This window comes from Chamaea fasciata, unplaced genomic scaffold, assembly GCF_029207755.1.
Source record: "Chamaea fasciata isolate MVZ Bird 193981 ecotype frontalis unplaced genomic scaffold, bChaFas1.0.hap1 SCAF_2, whole genome shotgun sequence".
NCBI lineage: Eukaryota > Metazoa > Chordata > Aves > Passeriformes > Sylviidae > Chamaea > Chamaea fasciata.
The window spans coordinates 35413870-35432466 of record NW_027094087.1 but is presented as its reverse complement, the minus strand read 5'-3'; the positions used below and the strand labels follow the sequence as shown (position 1 = coordinate 35432466).

Sequence of the window (18597 nt, the reverse complement as noted above, 5' to 3'; positions counted from 1 at the left end):
CAACATATTTTCATCTGTAGTGAAGAGAATTACGTTCTGTATATAAATACTTTAGTTGAGTGTTTGTAAATGGACAAATTATTTTTGTGTATTTTACCGTTGATGAACTCTTTTAAAGACATTTGTCTTTCAGATCAAGTGCAAAATATGGTCTGGAGATCAGACCATCAAGAGAAACATGCTCTGCTTCCTGAGACTGACATTTCTTTACACTTTTTGGAGGAAAGTGTGGAACTCCTCTGCTGTAGAATGCAATTTAAATGTAATTATCTAAATCAATCTTTAGAGTCCTTGAAGTCGTTTTTTTCTTTATTTATGTTTTGGAGAATGTTTGTTTTCTTCAACAGTGTTCTGATTGCTCTTTGTTTTAAGCTGTAGGAACAAGAGGAGACTAAGGCTTGCAGTGTGCAGTGGCATTGTTTTTTGTTTTTTTTCCATGTCCATCATACGTTTTTCCCTTGGTGTTGAGTTCCCTCTCTTTCCAGACACTTAACTCTGTTACTGATGATTTGCAGCAGTATGAATCTATGACTGCATGCTTCCTATTTTTTTTTTTTGTTGTTAATGAATGGCGTTGGAAGCAGAGTCCTATTTAGTATATAAATTAGTCATTTAAGTCACTTTGCATTAGCAAACAGTGATTAGTAGAAAGCCTCATGGAAATAGCCTTGTGTTTTGCAGATTTTAAGTGCTTCAGAAGATATCCTGGGTTCTCTCATGAGGTCTCTGCTGAATCCACTACAGAGTCAAAGCACAAACTCTCACAAGCTGCAGTTTACACCACTTGGCTATCAAAGGTCTGGTGTCTACTCCCAGCAGCTCATAAAGCTTGGTAACCTTGTTATTTCAGTAGTGTTGATTTACTTGTGGCAAAGGAAGGTAGGAAATAATTACATCACTTCATTTAGAATTTAGACTGTAACAGACCTTGAAATAGGACAAGAGTAAGAGGTGAATCCTTCTAAATTTGGAGATGGCTCAGATCTCAGGTTTGGTTTGGGAAAATTCTGTTTTGCAACAAACATCCATAATTGCAGCATCAAATAATCTGTTATTCCAAAGTTTTGACAGTTTTGGCTGTCTCTGGCTGCTGTCATGCCTCCTTGGAGCTGAAGTCTGAATATGCTGAAGTTTCCTTTGTTGCCTTTTTTTTTTTCTTCAGCTGACACATACATGAATCTAAAGATACTCCTGTTGGTATTTAAACACAGGTAACTTGCATAAACACTTGCTGAGCTTTTCCTGTGTCTGTATAAGATGTTCTCTGCATATTCACTGATGAGTAGCTTCATGAGACAGAGTTAAAAGAGACAGGTGGCTCAGAAGTGGCACATAAAAAGCAAAAAAATGCAAACAAGCCACACCAAAGATCCCAGCCTTGAGACTCCACTATTTATGAAATATGTGCTTTATTAATAATATGGGGGACTGCTTCTTCAGATGCTCCAAAGAGTTTTAGCTCTTCATTCGATGTCTAGATCCCAGTTCTGGTAACAGCTAGGCAATGATCAACTACGGGCAACAAGAGGTTTGAAACATTCTTTGAAACTAGAAATTTTGTCCTGTGTCACAGTATGCTCTGACCTCCCCTGCTTTAGTGCTGCATTGAATCTGCTTTTAAATCCCATTGAAGCAGAAACTGGAAGAGTCTGGTAATAAAAAGCTCCAAGAAATTCTGCCCTTTTGCTGGTTCACCATGTTTTTGAGCAGATGGTTAATTTGAAGCAGATCACATCAAGAGAATTTGTAGTGCAACATCATCCTTCCTTTCCTTCCACATGCAGTTCTGCATGAGTAGAAAACTCCAGAGAGAGGATGGTATATGAGCATTTTTTAACAAGTCAAAATTGAGTTTTTAGGAGAGGATAAGTTTGCATATGCAGATAGTCAAATCCATTCAAATCCAAATATATATATTATTAAAGAAGAATACTCGCTTCCTTAGTATCCAAAATAGTAAAGTCATATTGAATCTCAGGCAAAGAAACTCCTACATCCTTTAGCTATCTCAGGTTAGATAGAAGAATTACCTGAGAGGTTTGTGAATGTACATGACAAGTTATATACTGCGCCTGAAAGCCTCAGAGTTATTACTTAATCATAGGTATTCTACCTTTAAGGTTTTTGTTTGGGTTTGATTTTTTTTTTTTTTTTTGGTAGTTTGAGTTTTCCTCGTTACTTCTGCATCTCTGTTAAAGTCCACTTGGTATCTGGATCTAGACATGATGGGATTAAAAGGTGAATGGCCCTGATCTGTACATTTTATGTTTTTTTGGGCCTGATTCCTCGTCAGAAAAGTCTCAGCAAATTTTATGCTCAGTGTAAACAACATCAGAAGTAGCACGTTTGCTTTTGTAGAAGAAAATCAGTGCTTTGTAGAGCCAGAGTTGTCTTTATCCCAGGATAATCCAGGGTTCGTTTAAAATCAGTGAAGATCCTAACAGTTTAGCAGTGAAGTTTTAGCTCTAAGCTTCTTTAAGCCAGAAATTTTGTACTGCAAAAGGAGGTGATGGAGAAACATGTGCCGTGCACTGTAAACTTAAGAAATAAACTATCCACAACAGGAAAAGCCTAGGGGCCAAATTCTGAAATGCTTTGTAAAAGAAATGGAAAAATTGTTGGAAGTTTGCCTGAGTAAAAAGTACGTAAGGACATCAAGAGCTAAGTTCATACTGTTAGATAAATACAATAAAAACAAAATCTAGCATGATGACATTCTAATAAGATTTGTTAAATATCTTGTGCAAATAGTTATGAAACTTGTCTTTATGAGATGATTTGCAGAGCGTTTAGGGAAATTGTGAAGTATCTTGCTGGCGCACTAAAGAAATCCCTAGAGCTTGTCTGCTCTTCATAGTAGTAGAATATCTAGCAGCTGTTTGATGAAGAATTTAAGTAAAACAAAAATAGAATAGATTAATATTGCAGATGTCTTTAGTACTTCCTTAGAGTTGTTTGTTTGGTTTGGGGATTAATAGCTGTGGGGTCTGTATAAAAACCCTACATAAATGCTGAGTTTTATTTAAACTTTAAAATCTGACTCTTTTGGTGAGACGAGAACACAGAAATTTTTACACTCAAGTTCACTAATCCCGAGTTCTCCTTCAGCAGATGCTTTAAACAGAAGGCTATATCCTGCTAATAAGCAGGGTTTGGGTTTTTTTGATTTGATGAAAGTAAATTTACAATACATGATAAGCATCTACTGACTTTAGCAGAGAAATGTGTTTTGTCCTATCACAGATAGTGCTTCTGGTTTAGCTGCTAAGTCAGGTTAGAGCAAGGTCTAGGAACTGCAGGAAAACATCAAAATAAAACAAAGACCAACAACAACCCCCGTCCCCCCAAACGAACACCAAAAACAAAACCTGAGCACAAGCTTTAAGCATGAACACCGTTAACATGTGGACAAAATATTAGAGGAAATTAAATGCCTTGCCTCTTGCTGTTCTAAAATTAAGGCCATCGGGCCAGTGGGGCTGTCTGCTTTAGCCTGGCAAAATATAGTGTGTGCTGGTTAGGGGAATTCAGAGGGACACAGCTGTTCCTCAAGGTGATGGTGATCTGACTGGAAAACCTGTTAATCCTTTCATTGTTCTTTCCAAGAGTGTCTCACACCGCTGAGAGCCAGTTATCATGAGCCTGGAGGTGGCCCATTGTTTTGCTTGAGGATGTTTGGACCTTTTTGTGCTGTTCAGTTTCCTTGTCCTATGTTTGTTAACTCCATGCATTGTTTCTTGGCAATGTGTGCCTGTACTCTTGGAGGACTTGGAGAGGCAGCCTTGGGCAGGAGCATTCTTCTGCTTTTTATTCCTTCAGGGACAAAGGCTTGCATGCTGAGCATCTTGAAATGTTGTGTTTTGTTTTTTTTCCCCAAGCCAGGAACTTGCGATGCATAAATTATATAGGCTGAATATTGCAAGGATTGAAACATTTTTATTTTCTCTGTTATAGACAGTTGGACTTGATGATCCCTATGGGTTCCTTCGAACTTGAGCATTCTGTGACTCCATGTGTAGCATGCCTGCTGGGGTGAAAGGGTAGTCAGCAAGTTTTTTGCCTTAGTTGAGCCACAGAGGAAAAGAAATGCTGATTAATCTCTAAAAGTGTACCTTTGTAGTGCATCTGTAGCAGCAATAGAGCAGCAGTTGGACTATTACAGACCTGCTAGAAAACAAATTTAAAAAATTGTATTATATATTCAACAGTTTATTTTATGCAATATTGTGTGGTTTTTACAAGTATTGGTCTATTTACAATCCTAAGACAACACTACGTTAAAAATTTGCATTTTCTTGTGGTGTGAGAGTGAAATCATGGAACAAGTAGGTTTTATGGATTGGAATCTCATAGATTGAGACCTGAAGAAAACAAAGATAATTTTTAACACTGCGAGTAATTTAACAACTGAGATTGCAGGGAGTTTAGCAAATGCCGAACTACAGACTCACGGGAATTAGTGGGTGTGGGTTTGTAGTTTGTGTTACAGAGGAAGTTAGACCCCAGATGACCAGAATGATCCTTCTTGGAACTGCAGCTGCCCAGTGATGCAGCCTGCTGTGTTATGGTGTGTTTTTTCCACTAGCTAGACTGCAGGTGTCTGAGGTTGTACAGCAAGGAGTATATGGCAATGGAAAGTGAAAAGTGTTTGGGATATGTTACTGCAGCTGCTTGCTGGGAGTTGGCTCTACTATGGAAAGGCTCTGGCTGAAACCATGGATATTTGAGGCATGGTGGTCTTGCCTTGATCATCCTGGCACCCCTGATACTTAAATCATGCTCCATGGTTAGGATTTCCCCACGTTCAAGATGTTATGATGTCTGCCAGTTCAATTAGGATAGCTGTAAGGCCAAGTCTCTAACAGGAAAAGCTTTTAACCAAAATCCAATCTGTAAAATAACATGAAGTAGAGAAATAAATAAAGACATTTTAAAAAATCTCCAAGCCTTTGAGGCAGAAACGTGTTTAAAAGAATAACTCCACAAAGTAACTTTTTTTTTTCCTCTGAAATGTTCTTCTTACGGGAATAATTAGTTAAAACAGGGATAGCCCAGTATTACAGAGTTCAGCTCCTATGAGTCAGACTGAAGTCTAGCTACTATTTTTTGGCTACCTTTATATAGCATGCCTGTGTTTGTCATCACTCCTCTCCATTTTCTAATGTCAGAATGAATCATTTTAGGAATGTTTGTATCAATTCTCTGTGAAACCAGACAAGCTGCAGCTTACTGAGCTTCCAGGGTTCCTATTTTCTTGTCAGTTGACAAAGTTGAAATCTTTTTTTTTTTTTTTTTCTTTTTTTCTCTTTTTTATTTTTTTTCCCTTTTACAGGAGGAAAAACACATTGGTTGTGTTTAGTTCTTCTTTTTTTCCCCTCACTTCTGCCTCTTGTCCAAACATGCCAAGTCTCTAATGTGTTTCTCTTGGTCTGGGTAAGGGTTGATTGAGTCTGGAGCAAGGATGGACTGATGAATACAAGCTTGCAGTGCAGCTGGTTCACCCTGGCAGGCAGGAGCATGGAAACTGGGTCTCTGCACTGTTTGCAGTCCCTGCCAGGATATCTGCAAATCCATATTAGAATCATATCATGGCTTTTTCCTCAAAGTGAAAGACTTCTTTGAAGGAGTTTCCTTTTATGTAAAAAAATCCCACAATGAGCTTTTTAATTCCCCCAGTCAGACACTTTGTTCTTCCAACTGTAGCACAGATCTTCTTTGTAATTTTGGTCACTGTTCAGGCCACCTACTGCAGCACAAAATGCTGAAGATGATGTTTACTGTGGTGCAGTTTACTTGAGAGCAGTATCTCCACTGGAACTTGTAAGGAGCTTTATTTGCAGAGCCACTGGGGTGTGTAACTTGGGCATCCCTTTCATCGCCTTTTTTCTGATAACAGATATTCCTCAGTGTTATCCTGGTGCATGCATTAGCATTTCTATGATAGTCAGTAATCAAAATTTCACACCTCTCTAAAGACACTTCACAGCTCTATGGTAGAGATGCACAGAAAAACTGGAAACATTTAGGAATTAACTTTCTTTTTTCTTGCTAGTTTGCTGTTGTCTCACACCATTCCCTGCACCCCAATACCTAAAAAGAGCATTTTAAAATACTGAATAGTATTTAATAACATTAAAGTAACTTCAGTAGAGTTTGTCTCATTTCTTGTTCTGGAGAGGATTTTTGACTGGGAGTGGATAAACAGTGATGTTAAATATTCAGGGTACTCTAAGCTGGAAGCACAGATGTTTGTAACATAGTTTTCAATTGCTTTGTGCTGGACTCTCATGTACAGATTTCTCCGTTGCTCATTTCCTTGAGCAGATTTATGTTCTGGTATAGAACCACAGTGTCACACAGGTTAGAAAAGATTGTTAATCCAGCACTGCCATGTCCACCACAAAACCATGCCTCTAAGCACCACATATGCATGTCTTTTCAACATTTCCAGGAATGGTGACTCCACCTCAGCTAGCCTGTTCCAATGCTTGACCTCTGTTTTGGTGAAGAAATTTTTCCTAATACCCCATCTAAATCTCTGCTGGTGCAACCTGGGGCTGTTACACAGTGGGTGTCAAGTAGAACTGCTATGATCTAACTGCTATGATCGAATTAGTTTGCTTACTTTGCATTCGTATAAAAGCAAGGCAGAGGACATCAGAGAACCATGATCACAATATAAAATTGTTAAATAAAATGTATTTCAAGTATGTATTAATCTAGTAGTGTATTGTAGATTATTAAGTTAAATTATTCAGTTTATCTTGGCATACAGATCGATAGTAGAGCTACGGTTACTGATCAGTGTAATTAATTTAGTGGTTTATAAGCATAAAGTTCTCCAGGAATTGTTGCACAATCTTTGTGTGGTAACTTGCATTTGTATTCCAAGTTAGCTTGAAGAAAAAAAGGGAAAAAATATATGGAAAGTTATTTTTTTATCAAGATGTAGAAAAACCTGTTCTAAATTTTGTCTACATAGAAAATACTTTAATTTTGTTGAATGTGAAAATATATACAAAAATAAGCATTGTAAACTGAGGAAAATCTTCCATCTTAAAGATAAGAACATTGTTTGGTTTCTCTGAGGGTGCAAATCTGCACAACTCTATTAAATTTAACAGAATTCCTTTGGCTTCCAGTGGTTTTTGGGAGAAGGACCAAATGCTGGCAGATAACCTGATTATTGTAGCCATTCATACCTGTAAAATCTTTCACTTGTTAAAGGTATAGATCACTTGAGGTTAGAATAAGATGAACATTACTTCATGTAATTGCAGTATCTGCAGCAGTTAATTTGTGTATCATACCATTTTCATCAAATGAGTTCAGCAAACAAGTTCAGAATGTGGAAAGAATCAGTGAAAAGCACTTGTGACCTTTAGTTTAATGTTGTCTACTCTCCCTTCTCATTACAGACTATTCAAGTTAATGATTTCCCTTTTTGGAAAACAAGGTTAATTTAAGGAAAAGGACCTATGCTAAAGTATTTTTTTTTCTATTTTAAGATTGATTAATCTTTATAATTTTCCACTGGACAGTGTACTGGGCAATAAAGGAAGAGTGGGGGGCTGCATGTACCCCTTGACATAGTACAGTGGATTGTTTCTTAGGGCTCCCAGGTTAAAAGCAGCAGGGGGAAATAGAAATGTTATTTGCCAAAACACAGTTTCAAAATAATTTTAATTGGTTTTGTTCACAGAGAGGGCATGATGCATTTCCGAGGTGGCTTTGGCACACCTTCATTTAGTCAAGGCAATAACCACACATACTTGTATGTGATGGGAATTTTCTCCTGGAAAGGAGCTCAGCAGAGGGTAGCCAGGGAGTCCTGTTGAGCACCAAGTTGACCATGAACCCACAATATGCCCTTGCAGCAGAGAAAGCCAGCAGCTTCCTGAGCTGCATGAGGCAGGATGTTGCCAGCAGATGGAGAGAGGTGACCCTTCTCCAATCAGCAACATATCTGGAGCTCTCTGCCCAGTTCTGGACTCCCCAGTGCAAGAAAGACATGCATGTACTGAAGCACAAAAAGTCATGACAAAGAGTAAGGAGCTGGAGCATCTCTGAGTATGAGGAGAGGCTGAGAAAGCCGAGCTGAGGGACAAGTGAAGAAGATAGAATTAGTCTCCTCAGAGGCACCGAGTGACAGGGCAACACAAACTGATACACAGGAGGTTTCATCTGGACCTAAGAGAAACCCTGCTTTTTCTCTGAGGGTGGCACAGGTTGCCCAGATAGGCTGTGGAGTCTTCATCCTTGGAAACATGCAAAGCACAATGGGATGCTCTCCTGGGCCACCTGCTCTTGCAGACCCTGGTCTTGCAAGGGAATCAAAGTAGCTAATCTCGCTCAACTGGTGCATTTGAGTTTCAGCTATCACACAACTCTGTGATTTCGTGAAGGTTAAATGTGTAAGAGAATATTTTCATTGCACTTCATTTCACATTCCCAGTGGTCTGTTAATAACACAGGAAAATTTACCCACTTTCATGATTAAACTTCTGAAAAACTGTCTTTGGATATTTCTTAAGCTGCTGGAAAATATTCTCCGGCAGTCTGGAAAAAGCCACTGTTTAGAGTCTTAATTGTGTTTACAGAGATGAGAGAGGTAAAATAAGTGTTTTGTGCAGTAAAAAAAAAGTAAATATGAATTTCAAAGTTAAAATTAGAGGCATATAGGAAAGTCTGAAAGCCAGAGGAGACCTGTGGAGATCATCTAGTTCGACCTTCTGGTGCAAGGGCTGTGGATGAGGTTATTCAGGGTCATGTGAAGCTGAATTAGCAGGAGAAATTGTACAATTTCCCTGGATGCCTATTCCATGATGCAGAACACTTTTCTTATATCTAGATGAAATTTTCCCTGAAACAACCTGTACTCTTGGTCCTTTGTCTTGTTGCCATGCATGGTCCTGAAGAGAGAGAGCACCTTCATGTTTTCTACAGCTGTTTTTTTAGTTATTGGTAGACATACATCTCCCTAAGTCTTCCCTTCTCTGGGTTACCCAGGTACATTCCCTTACTGACCGCTCTTCGAGTGTCAGGTTATCCAGTCCTCTCATTGCTTTGGTGGTCCTTTGCTGGGTCACCTACATTGTTTCTCTCTTTTAAACTGGGGGAAATTCACTCCATGTTGCCCAGATGGGCATGTTTCTTCTGGTAAGATGTAGCAGCACAAGGATATTTTTCCAGAACCCTATGAGGATGTCTCATAGCTAGTTTTAAGTGTCAAAATAATTTTCCTAAACTCTAAAGAGAAATCAATCTCACTTTTATTGGATAATTTTTCAAAGGGTAGTGCAGAAAAGAGTTAGTCATATGGGTGATGTAAAGTATAACAGGTTTGAACTTATTCTGATGGGAGACAAGGGGTATTCTGCCATTAACTTTGGGGAGGCAGGGAATAACAAACAATTTTGTAGAAGATGTGCTGAACTGGGACTCTGGATAGTTGGACCAAGAAGATCAGTCAACCTCCTGTGAAACACAGAGAGCCCTGGGGCAGCCCAGAGTGAAAAACCCTACGAAAACCTCCAGAACAGACCTTTTTGCTGCCAGCATGCGACTTCCTGCTGAGAGGGTGGTTACTTGGTTTTATATGGAGAATTAGTCTTGATATCTTTGTTGAAAGATGCTGCAATGAGACATAGCAAAGACTGGCCTCATTGTGTGAAGTTTGTCTGCATCCCTCCCTTGATGCTGTTTTTCTTTGAAGGCTAAGTCTTGCTGAAATAATTGGGACTCTGGGTTTCTGTACCTCATTTTTATCAGAAAACTTGGAAGATAATAAGGATTTACATATAAGCCTATCTAGTAATCAGGAGTTGTAAAAGGAGTGCTCTTCCCTCTCAAGGAAATGGAGTGATGATCTGGGACTTTGTATTACCTGTTTAGGTTTTCCAAGGTGTAGATAATGCTAACCTTTTACCTGTGTCTGCTAAATACAGAACTGACAGGAACTGATTCTCAGCCCTGAGGTCAGTGGCTTCACACTGCCCAGAACAGATTATCTTGGGAATACTTACAAGTTAAAGGTCCAGAACAGAACCAAGAAATGTGTTCATAGATGTGGTACATGAGTATTTGGTGCATGGATTCTCTACCTGGGCCCCTTTTATTTATAATATAGATGTGCTCCTTTAATTTAAGCCCTTCCCTCAAAACTCATGTTTGTCCTTAGCAGTAGAAAAACAGGAAAAGGGTAAGAGCATAATTTTTTGGGTACTGGTTTCGTAATAGACCTTGGATTGATCATTAACAGGTTCTAAGAAAGGCATCAAAACTCAGGTGTAATATCTCTTATCAAAAAGAAACCAATGGTGTTGGTTTGTAGAAGGAAAGTGAAGAATCTTTTCTTGAGTAATGTTGCTCGTCCTGTTTATTTGTGCATTATTTGGTGTACCTGCTGTCCAGGCAGTGCATTTGAAATATCCCTCTAGCTAGCAAGGAATGAAAGTGAGTGGGGTCCTTAGTCCTTGACTGGAGGTTTTTAAATACCGTAGTGTGGATAAGATTGTATGTTATAACATTCCTGTGTAGATAGTCACAACCAATAGCCTGGAAGGGAGGGCATATGTGTGGAGTGAGAGGATGGTGGCTGCAACGGGATTTTTACGATATGCCATGGAATCTAGTGTATTTCCTTTGCAAACTGTAAGCTCTTGTGAAGTGCAGCAAAATCTCAGTTTCCATTTAGAAGAAAGCACCAGTTGTATGAGAATGGTCAGCTTGAAAACATGGGCCTTGATATTCAAGAGTCAAAAGTCTCTTAAATACTTTAAGAACGATGGGACAGTTCCTGCTTTTGAATGATGTGTCAGTAGTAGAGGAGTATTTCCATTCTGTCAGTATCTTTGCTGAGTACTGCTTAGTGAAGTGGCTGTTCCAAATCACACCCCCAAGCAAGTATCTAGATCCCTCTGTGACCAGAAGAAAGGGTTAAGTCTGAATGGATACTAGACATGCTTGGTTTCCCCAGCTGTGTTGATGATAGATTTGGTTCTTTAAACTGCTGGTGTGGCTGTTTAGGAATGACCTATTTACATCATGTTCTGTCTTAACTGTACTTTGAATGCATTTTGTTATTTTTATCTTACTCAGAAGTGGTTCTTAATATGTTTAATATTTTTAGTGCCCTACAGATACCAAAGCAACGTTTGGGGTCCACCTAAAAGTAGTAGGAGACTGGACAGGTATGTAGAAAAACAATTCCTTTTCAGAGACAAATGCCTTTACTTGAACTGTTCTCACTTTCTGGCTTCAGCACAATTGTTCTTTGACTGTGGTGTATTCTCACTAGAGACTGTTCATGCTTGTTTTCCCAAAGTTGTTTTTGTTACATTCTTGATGCAATCCCTGCTTTATTCATATGTACCACTTCCTCAAATAACATGTTTTTCCAACTGCTAACTGATTCTGTGATTGCATTGTAATAATTTTCAGCATTCCTCAATTTCTGCCTCTTTTTCTTCTTTTTGGGTAGCTAGCTACCCACCCCTGTGCAGTGCAGTGCCTCTGCACACAGCAGTGTCTGCAGAAATGCTGAAATGTGCAGCTGCCAGATAAATGGATTTTGATGCTAACAGTTTGGATGGAAGCCAGGTTAATTTACGCCTGTGGTACACTGAGATTACAGGTTTGCTTTCATGTTCTTCAATGCTCTTCCATTGCTCTTTGAATGTCCTCCAGACCAGTGATGTAAGCCAGGATTCCCTGCAGAGGAGTAGGGCAATTTGGTGTTCCCTGGGACAGCTGTATACTCAAGTGATAGTTGTCCTTATTCCTTAGTGTCTGACTTTGTTCTTTCTCAGCATAGCATTTCCTTGTAAGGAAGACAGATACACAGCAGAGTCTGGTTCATTTCTTATGAAGAAATGTTCTCCCTGTTAATTTGTATCAGCTTGTGTGTTTGTGGAATTGAGTCAAATGAGATTGTCGCCCTAAAAGGGATTAGACCAATGAAGAGATAATAAATCTGTGCATATGTGTTGAACTTTCTAGTCTGGCTACATACTTGCCTCTGCAAGACTTCAGCAGGCAAAGGCTGGGAGGGTAATGCCATATGCACGTGTGTGCCATAATCCCCCTGATTTTCTCTCCTTGCTTGGAGTGTTGGCCAGGCAGGGGCAGATTAGCCTCTGGTCTGCCTCCTAATGATGGCTCTTTTGTTTTTAAGCATCGTTCCTACCTGGGAGATGACAGTAGGCTATTTGGAAAAGTTGGATGGAGGAGTACTAGCTAAATAATTTTTCCAAAAGAAGCGGCATCTTTACAGTTTTCTGATTACCTCTGTGGTGTGAATTGCTCTCTTTTAGCGTTTATGTATTATTCTCCTACATCAGTATCTATAGTCTCCACTGAAAGGAAGGTCTGTCTAGGTTGCACTGTGTGATATTCAGGACACTGTCACATCAGAGAACATTTATTGTAATAGTTCTGCTAAACAGAGATCTCTCTCCCGGGGTCAAGTGTGCTGTCGAGAAGCAGACAGTTTACCCAGCCCTTTATGCTGCATCAGTACCATGGAGCCCTGGTCTCACTCATTCCCTTAAGCCCTGTGACAATTAATAGTCTCTAATCTGCTGACTGTTTGAGAAAGGATTATTATATTTGCCACGTTCCTTATTATCTTTCTTAAGCATACTCTGAAGGCTGCTTCTGCAGACAGGATATTAGACTGGAGAAATTTTTATGAGACATACTGTCATTTGTGCTCTTTTCATGACCTATTCTCTCAGCCTTTATCTTATTTATTGAAATTCTCTTTTGTATTGCCGTCTCCCATTCCTGACAGTTTATACTTGACACCAAGGAGACTTGACAATTTATTTTAGAGAACTCAATTACAAGCCTAAATTAAAAGGATGAAAGAGAGGTGCAGATATGCTATGAAATGCAGAGAAGAACTGGTTAGTTGAGTTGTTTCTCCTCTGGATAGATTCAGCTTCTGCTGCCTGCACCTAGGAGATGTGGTAAAGGAGCACTTCCTGCTGTAAGGACAGGAGAGGGAGTACAGATTGCTGGCAAACCAATTCTGCAAGTTGTTTCAGGTCAAGTCTCTTAACAATGTCTCTGACTGATATTTTGAAAATGTAGTAGAATACCTTGTGTTGTATGTTGGGAAAGCAACTGTATGACAAGAGAAAAGGGGTAATAGTATTTTCATCTCCTGATGAGAAGTTGCTGGTGATGAGAAGTCATTCATTGCCCATATCTCAGTGTATATAATTTTAGATTTCAAATAAAATAAGCTGGGAGAAGCAGCTTTTGGAAAAGTCAGTAATTCGAGAAATAATGCTTTGCATAAGAGCCGATACTTAGCAGATTTTGTGGCAGTACTGGTATTTGCCTTTTAAAATCAATTATTTGAATAATTGAAAATGTAGGACAGAAAAAGTAGGTAAGAGAAGAAGAAGCGACAAAAACAGTAGCTCTGAGACCTTTGCAAACCAACTGGTAATCTAGACCCTCTGTTTCATGCTCCATTCAAACAAAATGGTGCTATCTGAGCTTGGAACAGCTGAGAATCTTCTCTCCTCAGAAGCAGATTTGGATAAAAGCACAAATTTCCCTTCCATTATATAAGCACCCACATCCTTTTCCAATACAAATCTGAGATCTATTTCTTACCCGTGTTGTGGTGGTATTAATAACTGCGTAGTGCTTAACTTTCATGTTCATCATGGAAAACAGGTGTACGGGCACTGGTATTGCTGTAATGTGCCCTCAGATGCTTTTGGAGCACATATTTTCACCTGAAATGATCACAGCTCCCTTTGCAGATGTCTGTCATGCTTAAATGTCTAGTTTAGGATAAGACAATTGTAGTGGTTTGAAAGCAAAACAAATGAGAGGCTCCAAGTCAGAGATACAATTTAATAGGAAAAAAAAAAAAAAAAAGGAAAGAAAGTAAAATAAAATAGATGCAATAATACAAAAGACCACTGACAGAGTCAGAATACAACCTGAGCGGAGTGATGGAAGCAGTCCAGATGAGGTGGTCTTCCTGAAGCAGTGATCCTGTAGAAAAGTCTGGTAGCTCGGGTCCTGTGGGAATCCAGTGGGTAAGCGCCCCTCTGGTGTTCAGAGTCTCAGCTTATATCCAGGTTGGAATGCTTGGTTCCTCCCTCTGGGCGGAGCATCTCACAATGGGATGGTGAGTCATGTGATAAGGCCTGATGGGCCCATTAACAGGAGATAGTCCAGGAGGGGGTCATCTGTGAGCTGTGTGGCAAAGGTGCTGATGGGCCCATTAACAGAAGATAAGCCAGAGTGGAGGAGGCAGGGAGCACTGCCCCTCACCTGGTTTCAACAGTTCATGGAGATGATGATAGAATATACTTCAACCCAGGACAACAAGCCAGGCCCCAAGCATGCCTTTTTCTCTTCATTGTAGAGTGTATTTCTATGTATCTATATATCTGTATCTGTCTCACTGCCTCAGAGGTAGGTAGTTTAGTTAATTGGCAACCGGTTGTGATTTTTCCCATGTAAGCGTTTCTAATTTGATTTTTCCTTCCATCTTTTGCCATATACCATGGGTACTGTGAACAGGGAAACAGCTATCATAGATCTTCCTAAAAATGGGTTTGTGATATGCAGTTTCTGTCCTTGTGTTGACCTGTTGCTGCTCAAGTCAGCACCGATTGTATTAACAAAACATTCTGTGGCATTGTGAAATCTGTGGCTGTGGAGCACAGCTTAGATGGGCAGTCAGGACTTGGGTGCCCAAGTTAGGATGTGTTTACAGTGGCTGATCTATGCTGATTGCACATGTGCAGGGTGGTTTAGCCCCGTGGTGCAGAGCTGAGTCAGCCTGTCCTCCTCTGTGGCTTCCTCAAGCTGAGCTGGTGGGTGTTTGGAGCCTGAAGTAACATTGGAAGTCCTGCAGTGACTCATGCGCAGGTCAGAGCTGTGAGATTCATGGATGAGCTGATAAGCTGACCTTGTTATTGGCCCTCCCCTCTAAAATGCCTTCTTTGTTCTGCTTCTTTTGGTACCTGTGCTCAACTATTTTTCCTTTAGCTTTGAAGTAATTGTTGGCTTAGTATTTACAACATGATTTTTTGGAAGATTTTTTTTTGTCCCACTTATTGTCTAGTTTGTCCTCAGTGTTGTCATCTATCAGCCTTATGTCTCTTCTGCCCTTGCCACTGCCTCAAGTACTACTGCTTGTTTAGTTTTAAAGCTGACATTTCATCTGGCACCTCTGGAGGGAAAAAGGGAGGCCATGGGCCATGCCTCACATCCAACAACTTGACAGCAGTGAAAAAAGACGTGGCAGTGTATCAAGACAATGTGTCTCATTCACTAGACAAACTTCAGGGTATGAGACAGAAAGTGATATTGATGATGCAGAAATAACAGGCTTCAAAAGCTGTGCCGAGTGTTTTTGTGGAAAACAAATACACAGCACTCAGAGGTGTTGAGGTGAACTGCATGCCTTAAGGCAGTGAAACATTGCTGTTATGTTGCAGTGTATTGCTGGAACAAATTGATGTGGAACCGTGTTTAGAACACTGATGCTGTTCTGTGCTCTACAGTAATTTGTATAATTTTTATCTAGTAGTGGCACCATCCTGCCATGTAGTTGTGTATATTCACAGAGATGTTTTCAAGGCTTGTCCTGGGCACCAGGATATTTATTGTGGGAATGCCATAAGAGCATTTGAGTACCACCCATTGAAATTTGAGAGTTCTGTCCTAGAGGTTACTAAATGTCGTGGCAGCAGGAGGTGGTGATGTGTGTAGGAACTGTCCAGATAGAGCCAGAACAGACAGATTATAGAGTACTGATGTGCTTCACGCTAATAAACTCTAGATCTCATCAGAAAATATATATCTTTGCTTCATTTGTTTTGCTACAGATGAGGTTTTTCCTGGTCACTGGGTCATTCAGGTACAGGTGACCTTATCTGCAATCCTGACATGGCATGATGGGATTTTTTGTCACATATTGGCACAGTACTTTCTCTGGAAGGTCCAGCTTTGGAGCAGGAAGTTCCAGGAGGGAAAAACAAGCAAACCATTTTTCAGTTAAAAATAACAATTTCCCAGAGCATGGCAAATGTATGAAAGCATGAATCTTGTTTAATTCCCTATGGAGTAAGATCTGAGGCAGCAAACAGCACACACCCCAAATTACTTGTTTTTAAACAGAAAAAAAAAAAAAGAAAAAGAAAAAAAAAAAAGAAAAAAAAAAAAAAGAAAGCCAAAGCCAAAAAGGAAGGCAGTTGTTTGGGATTGTGAAGCCTGACTAAGGATTTTTCTCATGTTGACCAGAAGAAGAAAATGACGTACCTTTTAAGTGCCTCTGAAGGAAGAATGATCTGAACATTCTAGTCTGGGAGATTTTGTCAGGGGTATCTGCATGGCTGTGTTAAGTTCTTGCAGCTTCTGATTTAGGGGATGCCTGAAGCATCCCAAGTGCATTCCTGCACTTACCTGGAACTTCTCATCAAGTGTAGGATCTAGCAAAGAGGCAATATTTTATGTTTAGTAAGCCTGAGAACAGTTTTAGATGTCCCGAAGTAGTGGATCACTCAGTCAGTATCTACTGTAAAGATGTCTGGTGGATCTTGATTCTGACTGGAGGCATGTGTGGAACAGAAGATTACAAGAAGGAATAATAAGACTACAAAATCTGTCCACAGGAAGTAAGAAGGTTGTCCCAGGTTCACTACAACTGCGACTGAGTTTCTTTAAAAATACCTACTCACTGGTGATGAACATTTGGTCAACTCTTTTGCTATTACCTCAAGTTCTGTTTGATTTGGGTCTTTTCCATTCCATAGTAACATTTTTTTGTGTTTAGTTATTCAATGAGATTCCTGGCAGGGTGTAAAGGTGTTAATGACATGGTGCTGTCAGTTGTTCCAGCAAAATCTGTGTGTGGTTTTGGAAGAACAGGACAGAGATGAGATAGGTGTTATTTTCCACTGATAGATTTTATGACTAACAATTTTTGTATTGTCAGGGAATCTTACACTTCTGAGGAAGATAGCAGAATTGAGTACTAGAAAGGTTTAATTGTGTTTCCTTTTAATATAATTTGACATAAGAAATAAAATGATACGGTTAGTTAAGGAAGTTAACTATGCCTTAACACTATAGTGTTAAGGCATATATTAACTAGTGTTAATATGCCTTAACACTATAATGAGCCATCGTGTACTGTAAAGAATATGAATTTTATTCTTCATTGCCATTAATGTTCATTATTTATTTTATTTATTCCTGAAATAAGCTAAATAAAAGGCAGGATTAAGAGATTGAAGAAAAAGGAGAACAGATTTCATTTACTGACTAAAAGGGCTTGAAAGCCCTTTTTCTCTGGTTAAAGAACTAATCCTGAAGGTGAACACATCTGAATTTTTAGCTCCAGACCTGGATTGTTTTAGATTAGTTGAACTCCAGCTGATTTAGTACCAAAAACAATGTAACTTGAATCAAATCCAATTTGAACAGTTAATGAGCTTTATATCTAGAGGGGGAAAAAGATACTAGGGTGAGAAAGCTACTTTGAGGGAAATTTTCTCCTACACAGAAGTCCTTTCTTGATGCATGCTTGTTATTTGTAAACTCCCACATTTTTGCATATCCCAGTCACTTTTTAATTATGTAATGATTATAGAAAATGACATTACTCAATGATGTTTTTTTTTTTTTTTTTTAAATCCTTTGATACATTATGCACTGGATGAGTGGATGTTGCTGTAGTTGTAGTTCCAGGAACACAACGTTGCAGGATTTCTTGTCACGCCTCGGACATTTTCAGCAGTTAGGAGCTACAGGAGTGAAGTCTGTGGAGCACATTAGCATGTAGCAGCTGATAGGATCAGAATGAATGTAGTGAAGCTCTCCACTTTGAAAATAGAATTACAAGAGAGAAAAGCTCTAGGACATGTATTTGAGTGGACTGCCAGGCATATTTCTGGTTTTGTAATCATTGTGTGCTGTGTTTGCCTGCTTAAGAAGGCAAAGTTGCTGTTCTGGAGTTGCCTGTGTTTCACCTTTTTTCTGTTAATGTCTGCCTAGGGAAGACTCATTCTTACATAGTTTATGTGCAGAGTTACACAGCTGCTTCAAGCACTGAATATACGAAGTTTGGCTAGATTTTCAGGTTCCTTTGTGTGAGCATGGTTTCTAGAGAAATACGAGAGTTCACATCAAAATACCAGCCCTTCAGGCATATCTGCACTTCCCTGGGCCAGTAGATTCTCTCAGATGCCATCCAAGTTCTGCTGAAGAATCCTTGCCAAATGTCTAGCTTTGTTCCCAGTTTATTGTTACTTCTCCCTTGGGGACAGAATAAAAACCAGACACATTTCAGATTTGGAATTTTGAGTTACCACATTTTTAACTAAAAATTGTTGGTTAAAATATCTTGAAAGTAGATAAAAGTTCTTTTTGGGATCTGTTTCTAACAGATTGTAAAAATTGCTGTAGTTAATAAGGAAAAATCTATTTCAGCTTTAGAACATAAAAAAATTGAAAAACTTGTGTAGGAACTGTAGATATTTATAAATTTTATGATCAGAAGGAACAGTTATCTTTACATGATCCCAACACCTGTGTGATGCTTGATAGTTTCTCAGA

General features: G+C 39.3%; 1 protein-coding gene across 1 annotated transcript in view; it reads left to right on the top strand.

The window, feature by feature from the left end:
• NOX4 (NADPH oxidase 4) overlaps positions 1-18597 on the top strand; it is a 108691-nt gene that overhangs the window by 37484 nt on the left and 52610 nt on the right. The window contains exon 12 of the mRNA XM_066177407.1: positions 11132-11192. Within this exon, the coding sequence (XP_066033504.1) occupies positions 11132-11192 (61 nt within the window). The remainder of the gene's footprint in view (positions 1-11131; positions 11193-18597) is intronic.